Here is a 12,118-nt window from a genome sequence, read left to right on the forward strand (position 1 = left end):
ATTAACAGGGACAAAAAGGTCATCCTGGTCCCCCTGGTCTCCCAGGCGATCCTGTGAGTATTTTGACATTTCTCCTCAACCATCTCTCCTGTATGATGTGTATTATACATTTCATCTCAGATAACATACATTACTGATAATAATAATAATGATGGTGCATAAAAATTGAATATATATCTCCTCTGGTCTACCACCAAGCTGTAGTCCTCACTCTCACCCCTCTTCTGGGCCAATCAGTACCAAATATGTCGGCTTGATTTGACCCGTAATTACAGCACCCCCCTTAGGCCGGCCAGTATAATTTTGAAAACGCTGCAACGCAGTGGTGAGATGCATTTTTTCCAAAAGTTTCGTCAAAACCCAATTAGCAGCATCTGAGATATTGTGCTTGACGCATGGACAAGTAAACGAATGAATGATGTAGCATGTGACTTTAGGCCAGTCAGTGTAATTTTCAAAATGCCTGAATACAGTGTTTTGAGATAAATCATTCGTGTTCATCTTCATCCATCAAAATCCAAAAGTGTCAAAGGTGTCTGAGATATTGTGTGTGAATTTCACAGTGGGGGACAAAAAAAACAAAAACAATCAGGAGGCAGCAAAAAGGATTTTCTGAACAGGATGAGTGGCATCTCCAAATATCTCAAATCTGAGTTCCTCTGGTTTCTCTGACACAGTCCCTCCTCTCCCTGTCTGTTTGAAGTGTTGCCACGCCGACTAAATGCACTGCATGCTGGCGTCTGGCTGAAGGCTGCACCGTGTGCGTTAGCTGTACGTCAACATATGTTTACCCACTGAATAAAACCAGCCAAAGCCCTACAGAGACAGTTCCCTAAAGACTGGAGCGAGACTTTCCATTTATAGTTAGATAGTTGGAGAGAAAGGGAGGGGAAGACGGAGAGGAAAGGAATAACAGAGAGACATGGAGACATTAAGGAAGAGAGAGAGAGAGAGAGGGGGAAAGAGAGATAGATAAAAGGGTAAAAGCAGAGAGGAGCTACAGACTCTTGTCCTTGTCGAGAGAGGACGTTGCACATGAACACATTAGCACTTAGGGAATGTTGGCGGGAAGAGGGAGAGAGGGATTTTTGGCAGAAGTACAAGTGGGCCAAATAGTCTGGACACCCTAGGTCATTCCTCCTCCTCCTCTTCCTCCTCCTCCTTCCTCTCCTCCCCCTCCTCCTCTAGGATTCTTCCCTAGTACAAATACTGTGTGCTATCACTGGGAAAAATGTGCTGTGTCACAAGGAAAAAAAGCCCTTGTCTGTCTCCTCCAGCCCTTTAGTGAAGTTGCTCTCCTTTCTGTGGAAAATAAAGTAACTACATCTGGTTTGCTGCAAATTATTATTTTACCGCTTATTACACAGTTTTGTATGAAAGCTCGATTGTGAGAGGCCAATTAACTCGTTCGGAGGTCTGTTACTTCTCATGTCCGGTCGATTTTGTTGATTTCTAATAAAATTAAGATAACTGGCGACACCTTGTGCCAAAAAGCTGTTACTCCTCGGTTACTGCGGACAGTCTTGATAGACTGCTTTTTGGTGGAAGCTTGCAAATTACTGTAAGCTGAGTAAATACAATATTTTTTGTCAAGTCATTAATGTAGTCATGTAATAAGTGGGATAATGTACAGTCAGGGGCTTTGTGCCAGGGTTTTGAATCATCCTCTTGGGGCTAATTTTGCAATAATGACCAGCTTGCTGCACATTATCCCTTACTTATACTGCAACAATACCTACTGCCACCATCACTACTCCAACTATTACTACTATGACTACTGTACTTTTTCTCCATTTACAAGCATTTTCATAGCATTCTCATAATACATTAACATTTTGGTTTCTCATAATACATTAATGCTTTGGTTTTCCCGGGAAACTGAAAATACAGGAACATAAACTTCACTGTCTCCAGCGTATAATTAATGCGGTCGGCCCTCGGTATACAAACGGCCTATAATTTCTTGCATGCCTTCACTAACTAATCCTGTTTGATTTTTCCCATACATATAGAATTAAACATTCTTTCGGAGGGATGCGTTCGGATTGGTTTCACCACATGGAAGAAGTGACTCATGTAGGACGCCGTGTGTTGATGAGGACAAACATATTAAGACGAAGCTGAGCGCACAGTAGTCAAACAGCATGTGGCTCGACCGCACTGTAACAGCACTTACTGTCGGCTTAATTTAATGGTCAGAGTGCCAGTGTCTATAGTGGCGCCGCTTTCCTTAGGCAGTACTGACTTGACTAAACAAGTCTGTATTAAAAGCCTACAGATTTAGATTTTACTATAGAACCGATGGACGCTTGTTTTTTCTTTCTCGCATTCTTGATTTATTTTTCCTGCATATTGTACAGAAAGGAAACCTATTTCCTAAATTATATACAACTTTTTACAGACTAAGAATACATATATATTAGCTTTTTTTCCTAACTTTCTATTTTTGATTTTGTTTATATGTGACTTTTATAATGTTGTGTTGTGTTATGGTTAGTGTGACCTATGTGAGCAACTTCCTTGTATGAGCAAACTTTCTGGGCCAATAAAACTGATTATAAATATTTTTCTTTCTTTCTTTCTTTCTTTCTTTCTTCCTTTCTTTCCTTCCCTCTCTTTCACTCTCTTGCCCTCCTCTGATACTCATTTCTGTCTTCTGTCTCTCTCTCTCTCTCACTCTCTCTCTCTCTCTCTGCAGGGCGAACGGGGAGACGATGGAAGCCCTGGGGCCAAAGGTTATCCTGGCAGGCAGGTGCAGTAAATCTAGTGTTGCGGTGCTGGTTGAGCAGGGCCACACACACACACACACATATGCACACACACAGGTACATACACACACCTACGCACACACATATGCACACACACAGAAAGATAAAACAATAAATGGGGAATAGCGTGTCAACTGTACTGTGAATTCAATTTTTTTTAATATTGGCCTTTTAATAAAAAATGGACATCAGCCAGTCAATGTTGTTGAATCCTTGTATTTTTAAGGAACTTTTTGGTGTGAAAATAGACCAATTTAAAAAATATTGAATACTGGCACGAAATATCGACTGCAGCTTCAATCCAAAAATATCAGTATCGCCTTTCAAAAACCCACATTGGATGGAACCAAAATAGAAAGAACAACTTCACGTTTAAAAAAAAAAAGGGTCTGAAAGAGCGATAAACAGCTCTAAGCTGTCGAGAAACACCTGCGGTAGAAATTGAGGAACGGATGCCCCTGATCTAGTCAGGAAATAAAATGTCAAAAGGTTTTCCACAGCGAGTGCTACCCCCGAAGAAAGAAAAGGTAATAAAAGTGTGACTAATGCCAGCGATCCCCGGGTACAAATAAGCTTCCGCTGTCTTTCCAAACTCAAACTGTGTCCCACTTCTGGGAATAGTGTTTGAAAAGTTTAAAGAAGTCAAAGCTGGGGAGTGTTTGAGGTTCTCTGCATTTCTGAAACCTGTTTCCTCTTAGCTATAAGCAAATTTTGAACTCACAAAACAGCTGGAAAACCGTTCAGTCACTCGCGCTCCTCGACTGTTTACGATAAGCTGGAGTTCAGGCACGGGTCTCGGTGTTTGCCGCTGTGCTTTAGCGCACTTACTATGTCAGAACTCTGATCCCTATAGACACTTAGCGGTGTGTGATGGATTAGGTTTTAGCACCCCCCACCATCTGTTGGCCGTGAATCACCAGAGCTGTAGGTTTATGTCAAGACGCTGCATCTTGCTTGTGGGGAACTCTGTTCTGCTGAGTTCTGATCTTTAGAGTTTACAGAGGGAGAGATTTTCTGTGCCGGTGGATTTGCTGGAAACGCCGCTGATCCATTGATGTGAATGCTGCTGAAGCGTTTCACACTGCAAACGCCCGCCAAGAGGCTAATTTGAATTCTGAAAAGGAAGTCTAGATAAAGTTGATGCCTATCGTACAGTTATAAATTTTGACCCAGTTAGATATGCCATAACAAAATGTTTTTCTATTTTCCGATGCATATACACAAGTGCTTTGACAGCCATACACATTAAGTTCCACCACTGTTTGTAACCACAGGAATGTGTTTTGTCATCTTTTGCCTGTAGGGTTTACCTGGGCCTGTAGGGAAATTGGGGCCTAAAGGATCCAGGGTAAGTACAGTTTGTGCAAAATACAGCTTAAGCATGGATTTATTTGATTAAGTATAAATCCGTCAAGGCAATATATATTTGATGTTTGATCTCTGGTAATTAAAAGGATGCTTGAAATGTGAATGCTGTAGATCTCTCGTTTGAAGTGTTTGACGGCAAAAAAAAAAAGAAAAAAAAAAAAAAAAAACAACTAAGGAAATTAGCTTTTCATTTTATTTCCTTGTAATCTCATCGTTCCTGCCGTCTTATGGCTTGCCCCGCTCTCTCTCTCCTTCCACTGAGCAGGCCAGCAGGAGTCTTCAGAGATCCCTGACGTGAGGGTATGTGCCCTTGGACTACATCGTGGAAGCCAGCACCATGCAGTCCATGGGCATATACACTTGCCTCAAGGCTTGGTTCTTCAAGACCGCCCGGCCGACCCTAAATACAAACTGGCTGGCGATGTCGGAGCGGACCGAAGCGTCCCGGCCGAAGTCTTTGTTGAGGTTTTTTTTTTCTTAGACATGCTGACATCTAACAGGTCTTTACTTTGTCCGTCATCTCTGCTCTTCCCATCTTTCCTTGCCTTGTCTCTTCCTCCCCTCCATCTCTTCTTCTGCTTCTTCTTCTTCTTCTTCTTCTTCTTCATCCGTCCAGGGTCACATAGGCGTCCCTGGGCTTTTTGGCCTTCCTGGACCTGATGGCGAAAGAGTGAGTATCAGCGGCTGCGAGCGTGAAAACGTCTTCTGGGTCGCATTATACGACTCTCCATGAGCCAAAATTGTTGTGAAATAGAAATAGCTTCCACTCATGAAATACTAGCAGTGGGCACGCTCCTCTAAACCGCCGCTATATGCCCAGGGTAACACTAGGTCCCTCTCACAATATTTACATAGGAGCAAGCCTGAGGCGAAACTGTTTTGGATAAGGTTAATATGTAGGAGCTGGAATCAAATTTGCTGTGTGTTAACCCAGCCAGGACTCAAGCACCCATGAACCTCCAGGGCAGTGGATTAGAAAAGTAGTGCCAAATCTCTTGGGGTTTTAGTGCCAGGTCTCTTGTAGAGCCAAGTATTTCGACATCTGCTTACTGTTTTTGTCCAATAACTTCAATCTTATTTACTTTAAACACTCCTTTATCTCCCTTTTTGCTGTGTAATCCATTTCTCTCTCCCTCACTCCATTCTGTCCTTCTCTGTTTCCAGGGAATTCCTGGCGTTCATGGGAAGAAGGGCAAGATGGGTAGGCCGGTAAAGTTTTCTCTCAACATACTTTTCAGACAACCTTTTTTTTTTTAATGCCGCAGCATGAAATTGAGAGTGTTTTGTCTTGATCTACGGTCTCTCTTAGCGTCATGGGTACTTTATAGTGTATTACATGACCATTACTCTTCAAGAAAGACTCTAATCCAGAGTGAGTTTGAAGGAGGGGGGGGGTTGGGGTCGTTCCAAAACAGAGAGTACAGGCTTTTTGAAAGTAATCGCTGAGTTATTGGTATTCATCAACAACCCTATCAACCCCCTTCCAGATATATTATGTTCACTTTGTGCTATGGGACAGAAGGAGTCTTACTTATTGCACCTTTAACAGTATAGTTTATCAATAGGCTGAAGGCATTGGCAACACTAAAACATTCATGCATAGGCGTATCACATCCGCATTCTCAGTTAATGCCCTCTTCAAATTAGAAATTATTGACATCGCATTGAAGTGAGTAATTGAAATATTTTGCTTTGCTTATCCATAAATCTTCTATGATTGTAATTTTCTCTGGTTGAAGTTGATTAGGAAACACTGTGTTTTATACGGTATGGTTAGTGAAGGACAGTGTCTTTTCTCCATTAGAGCAATATGATAATATAATGTGTCAGTTGTGGGTTTGGCTCTCCGAAGTCGCTACCCACAGACCAGGGAAGTCTATCGTCATTGGCGCCTGGAAGTGAATTTCCCATCCTGCCAGGCTTACATGGAAAATACTAACACTGCTCATAACCACCCATGTAAATCTGATATTTTCCCAGGCCCAGTCTGCTTGTACATGTGTTTTTATTAGGCACCGATGGTCAGCGACAAAGACTGAGGCAGAACAGCCAAGTCATGAGAAAGCCATTTCTCTTTTTTTTCTGTTATAAAGAGTGGGCAGTCACTTTGCATAAGATTTCTTTTCTTTACTGAGTCAGCAGCAAATCTGAGAAGGTCACACAGAAGGGGGGAAGGATCTGGTGGGATTTGATCCAGCAGAGGAACATGTGACTCAGGGTCTCAACCACTACAACCTGGGCCACAAAAAAGCCAATTCAGAGACTTTGTATATTTTAGAAAAAGTGCCTTGCCAGCTCTTCCCCTCCTGTCTCAACCTCATAGTTGGAAAGCTGTTGAGTCCTTGGATTTATGTTTTTACCTTGTGAATTTATAGTTTGCACGTGACAAAACGGCAGGACTGTCATTGGACAGATCACACGATGAGAAAAAGTTTCACCAACATCACTCAAAGTTGTTGTCAATACGAGAACAAAGACTTGGGAATGCATGTGTTTCTGATCAGACCAAATCAGTTATTGACATTTTTGGAAGGAGGCAAACTTTTCCACATTTCCTGTGGGCTTCACATTGCTCCAATTACCGCTTATTACTTTATCCACATTTGCCTAATGTTTCTAAATCAGCACTCTGCCACACAAAACAATCCTATCTCATGCCATCTCTGAGGTCTTCATACTTTCATCTGATCTGTCTTTTTTCCATCTCACTCTGCAGACAGAGAGAGAGAGAGAGACCTCACTGCTATTCCGCCATTCATCATCTATCTAACCGTAGCTCGCCTTCTGTGGGCGAGTGCCGAGCCGCGATGTGCGGTAGCATGCTGTTGACCTTGGCACATTGACAAGCACACGTTGAGCGTGTGGCCTCGCAGTCGCGTCACGCCTCTTGTTCTGTTTTCTATAATGGAATTACGAACGACAAGCGAAAAAAAAGGATCCCGTCAGCAATTCCTGGGCCAAGCAGTTTTTGTTGGGCCAGTGAGGCAAGTCCTGGGGGTTGGTTCGCGGACTGCCGAGCGCTGCCTGCCAGCGTGCACACACACACACACACACACACTCACTCCGTCGCTCGGAAACACTCAGCCATGGAATTTCCTGCCGGTCTCCCAGGAATGAAGCGCTGGGAGCGCATTTGCTGGGATTTGCTTGGCTTTACTCTGCAAACTTCTGTTTTGGGAAACACTTTGTTGATCCTATGTGTTTGGTGTGACACTCACAGATGGAGCATGTCATATGTAAATAGATTCAACATCAACATGTGTGCTCTGACAAGCATGAAATGTAAATCTGATAAAGCCACTCAGCACCATTTGGTTACATGACGACCCTGTTTGTGTGTGTGCTCAGGGGTTTCCTGGTGACTTTGGAGAGAGGGGACCCCCTGGCCCGGATGGGAACCCAGTAAGTGAAAGAACTTGGATACATGCACCCCTTCATTCACTCATCGGCCCAGTCACACACCAATAACATTTACCCAATAACAGGTACAGCCTTAACAGAATGTTCCAAAACATTACTGATGTGCTTTACTGTAGATCCAATTAGGCCAAGGCATTATCTCTGAAAAATCAACAACAAAACAATCTAGTTGCAGATTTGGAGCTGACTTGCATATTGTTTTACAACAAGAAAATTTGCTTCTGCATAAGCGTGGCTGTGAGGCAAATCTGTGCAGTCAGTCAGTCAGTCAGTCAGTCAGCCAGTCAGTCAGTCAGCTAGTTAGTCAGTCAGTCAGTCAGCCAGTCAGTCAGTCAGCCAGTCAGTCAGTCAGCCAGTCAGTCAGTCAGCTAGTTAGTCAGTCAGTCAGTCAGCCAGTCAGTCAGTCAGCCAATCAGTCAGTCAATCAGTCAGCCAATCAGTCAGTCAGTCAGTCAGTCAGCCAGTCAGTCAGTCAGTCAGCTAGTTAGTCAGTCAGCCAGTCAGCCAGTCAGTCAGTCAGTCAGTCAGTCAGTCAGCCAGTCAGTCAGTCAGCTAGTTAGTCAGTCAGTCAGTCAGCCAGTCAGTCAGTCAGCCAATCAGTCAGTCAATCAGTCAGTCAGCCAATCAGTCAGTCAGTCAGTCAGCCAGTCAGTCAGCTAGTTAGTCAGTCAGCTAGTCAGTCAGTCAGCTAGTCAGCCAGTCAGCCAGTCAGCCAGTCAGTCAGTCAGCCAGCCAGTCAGTCTGCTAGTCAGTCAGTCAGTCATTCTGTTAGTCAGTCAGTCTGTTAGTTAGTTAGCTAGTTAGTCAGTCAGTCTGTTAGTCAGTCAGTCATTCTGTTAGATAGTCAGTCAGTTAGTTAGTTAGTCAGTCAGTCAGTCAGTCAGCCAGTCACTTAGTTAGTTAGCCAGTCAGTCTGTTAGTCAGTCAATCCGTCAGTTAGTTAGATAGTTAGCCAGTCAGTCAGTCAGTCAGTCAGTCAGTCAGTCAGTCAGTCACCCGTCATAATCCATATTACAGTTTTTCTCAGTCACTTTGGTACATTTCTCAGATCAGAATTGAAATTCTCAAAAGTACTTGTTCAACCTCCACATCATCTAGTCACTTGTGCACATCATAAAAGCAGTTTCTCATTCTTTTGAACAAATTGCAAATGCTTTCGCACATTCATGCAAATGATTATGTACAATTGTCTGCTGTTTCCTACATTATCAATTGCTTATGTCATGTTGATCAAAATGTATTATACTGGTTCTCTGTTGAATAGTCTTACTCCCCAAAACATCTAGGCATTAGTTCATTGCATAAGTCATTACATGCAAAATGGTTGAACCAGTTGTCATAATCTGTCAAGCATATTTTCTATACATTTCTATAAGACCTTTTTTATAAATGTGTCCTGAATTGATGAATTGCTCTCAGGTGAATCTTGACTTGATTCTCACTAATGAAGGGGAATGTGTGAAGCGTTAGATCAACCAGTGATCAACCAGTTCTCTAAAATAGCTCAGAGGTGCATCTCATGAACCTTCAATTGGCAAGTATATATAGACAGAGCACAACACAGTGTTACAAGACAAGAACGTTAGGTATAGAAAGACTGCACTGTAATTCCCCATACAGCGCTGCATGTACAGTTCTGCTTAAGGGTGTTTCCTATGTTTACATTTCTAATTTTGTATTTTTTTCCTTTGTGCTATGCAGTGCTGTAAAACAGTTGTGTCTTTTTCTTTTATGTATCGCAATGACATGGTCTGTCAACAAATTACAGTACAAACAGTAAAGGCGTAAATGTGAATCTTGTTCAGTCTCTTGCAATCAATCTCCCACATACACTAAGGTGTAACTTACAATTTACAATAATTGTCTTCAAAACTTTAGCCATAGTTTACATCAGAACATCCCTCCAGAGTACACTGTTATATTGACAACATGACTAAGCAATTTGACTGTCTTATCCGTACACAATGACACAAGGACTTGTCATTCTGATGGCACTGACATGTTCATTGACACAGATATTTACTTTTGAGAGATGAACTAAGGATTTTGAGCAAGAGACTGGCTTTTGCAGGTAATCCATGGTGTTTTGCTATTTGTACGAATTGTTTTGAGAAATGCACTTACTGTTTTGCAAATGTCGAGGATGATTCGAGAAATGTACCAAAGCGACTGAGAAAAACTGTAATGAGGGCAGCATCACCAATTTCACTTGCCTTTCTTCTCTCCTTAGTTTGACCCTCGCGGCTCTCGATTGACAGGTTTAGTGTTAGATTGTGATTGGCTGACCTCCGAGAACCTCTCCGGGCCTCATTTCCTCTCTCTCCAGAGGGAAGAGGGGATGTTCCATTTGGCTGAATTCATCTCCTTTCATTCATAGGGAAATGGAAGAGGGGGCAGGAAGGCCACACTGGGCTGTGTGTCATCCATCTCTCCCTTCTCCCTCTCTCTCTCTCCCTCTTCCTCTCTCTCTCTCGCGCTCTCTCTCTCATTGGTTATGTTGCTCGGAGAGGATGTGGGCATGGCATGTGGCCGTGGGGGAAGATAATTTGGACAACAAGCCTCTCTGTGTGCAGTGCCAGGCGCTCATTCATTATGCTAAAGACTGGGGCGATACATTACTCAAACTACCGGCGGAGAAACACGCTTGTACATATAGAAGCGTGTGCGGACCGGGCACAGTGCACACTTACATGCGCGCCCATACAGTGTACCGTGCACACACACGTGTACATGCATGCGCCCGCTTTCTATATCATGGCCCCCTGCAGCTCTACACCGCTCTCTGACAGCGTTTGTGTTGAATAGAGCCCCTTTAACCTTTGCAATCTGCTCTCCCTCTCTCTCTCTCTCTCTCTCTCTCTCTCTCTCCCTCCTAGGGTGAGCTGGGAGCTCCCGGCCCATGTGGAGTCCCTGGTCTTATTGTGAGTATTAAAAGCCCTGTTGTTGTTACATCCTCCTCGCTTCCAGATCCTTCTATAGGCACATTCAGCTCAGTCTCTCCAGGTTTGCCGTCTGTTCTGTGATATTAGGCGTAACTGTAGCTGACATGAAAGGGAACAGAGTCGCAGCTCGCTGATGAACTGTGGTAAATGTTGAAATTGGATTATAATGGGAAGCGGGGTAGCAGGGGGGTATGTGCTCATTCAGTGTTATAAGTATGTGTTTTCTGTGTGTTGTTGGTGGCAGGGAGACATGGGTCCTGTAGGCATGATGGGCTTACCAGGACCGCCGGGACTGAAGGTAAATTATGTCCCCCGTCTGGCTTTGGTTTGGGTGTAATGGGAGTCGGATAGATGCCCGGGTGTGTAAACCATTTACATTTTAGCGGTTCAGTTGATGCTGTTATCCAGAACATCTTACAGTACTTCAGCAGACAGGGGCTCAGTGTGTTGCTGTGACGGGACGCATGGCTGGTATTGGGATCAAATCTGTGCACTTTGGGTTAAAAGTTTGGTCTCTCCCACCACGTCTTGTTCCGCAGCCCGAGTATGTAAACCCCGACTTAATAGGGAAATTCCAGCGCTGCTCATTCATCGTGTTTCTGTTTTTGTTTATTTTTTTCCTCCAAGGGAGTACCAGGAAACCCAGGGGAACCAGGACTGAAAGGTGATAAGGTGATCTGCATATGTCTTTCTTAGTCTATTAACCATCTGAATCCAAGCATGCTAGAGACGACCACATCACATAACTGTATCTACCTTCTCTGTAGAAGCTAGCAGATGACACAAAGCTATCATGCATGTCTTGTGTGGCTCAGCACTCTGGTGGCTCATGTTTGATTGAATCATTTCTGTCAACATTTTGATTACTGTTGTCATGCCGTTTTTTTTGTTTTTTTTTTCTTTTCTCAGGGGGAAGTTGGCTTACCAGGAGAGCCGGGGGAGTGCGGATTCCAAGGGGACAAGGTATTTCTTTTCACTCTCACTTCATAGTTTTTACAGTATAGCTGACCAGCATGTTAATTTATGTGAAACTTTTTTCTTGACACCCAGCCCACTTGTTTGTCTTTCTGGCTTGTTTACAATTCAGGGTATCCAGGGCTCACCTGGGTTGCCAGGTCCTCGTGGAAAACCTGGACCACAGGTACTTTCCCACACTCACCAGAATACTGAAACTAGTTGCGAGAAGGCTGTTAATTTCCTACGATTGGCAAAACATCATCCAGTGTTGACCACAATCATCTAGTTGTTGACATGGAAACCCCATACAAGCATGGCTATTTATCCGGCCTGTTGTTGCAACATGATTGGAACTACACCTAGCAAACACCTACAGTAGCACAAATCCACCGTTTGACAGGAGTGCAGAGTACAGAGTAGCCCATAGGCCCGTGAGTAGTCATAGGTCCAGATTCAGCAAGATTTTGTTGCAATTTGCACATTTTTTGTGTCTCAGTTACTTGAGCTAAGAGTGCAGTTTTTGTCTTATTCACTAAAAAAATATATGCAAATCAAGCTGTGGCAAAAACAACTCTTTAAAAAGAGCACTGCACAGGCAAATTCCAAGTACAAATTACATGCGTCAGCTTGAAGACTAATCCATCAAGCCTGGCACCCTCGTGC

At 43.4% G+C, this 12,118-nt stretch overlaps 1 protein-coding gene across 1 annotated transcript in view; it reads left to right on the forward strand.

Moving 5' to 3' along the window:
• Nucleotides 1-12,118, forward strand: part of col27a1b (collagen, type XXVII, alpha 1b) — a 60,150-nt gene that overhangs the window by 26,175 nt on the left and 21,857 nt on the right. The window contains exons 8-18 of the mRNA XM_071532754.1: nucleotides 9-53; nucleotides 2,699-2,752; nucleotides 4,072-4,116; nucleotides 4,753-4,806; nucleotides 5,301-5,345; nucleotides 7,485-7,538; nucleotides 10,433-10,477; nucleotides 10,743-10,796; nucleotides 11,126-11,170; nucleotides 11,408-11,461; nucleotides 11,586-11,639. Coding sequence (XP_071388855.1) covers nucleotides 9-53; nucleotides 2,699-2,752; nucleotides 4,072-4,116; nucleotides 4,753-4,806; nucleotides 5,301-5,345; nucleotides 7,485-7,538; nucleotides 10,433-10,477; nucleotides 10,743-10,796; nucleotides 11,126-11,170; nucleotides 11,408-11,461; nucleotides 11,586-11,639 — 549 coding nt within the window. The remainder of the gene's footprint in view (nucleotides 1-8; nucleotides 54-2,698; nucleotides 2,753-4,071; nucleotides 4,117-4,752; nucleotides 4,807-5,300; nucleotides 5,346-7,484; nucleotides 7,539-10,432; nucleotides 10,478-10,742; nucleotides 10,797-11,125; nucleotides 11,171-11,407; nucleotides 11,462-11,585; nucleotides 11,640-12,118) is intronic.

This window comes from Centroberyx affinis, unplaced genomic scaffold, assembly GCF_046629955.1.
Source record: "Centroberyx affinis isolate AG114_WGS23_722 - 3 ecotype Tasmania unplaced genomic scaffold, CSIRO-AGI_Caff_v1 ptg000155l_1, whole genome shotgun sequence".
Classification (NCBI taxonomy): domain Eukaryota; kingdom Metazoa; phylum Chordata; class Actinopteri; order Beryciformes; family Berycidae; genus Centroberyx; species Centroberyx affinis.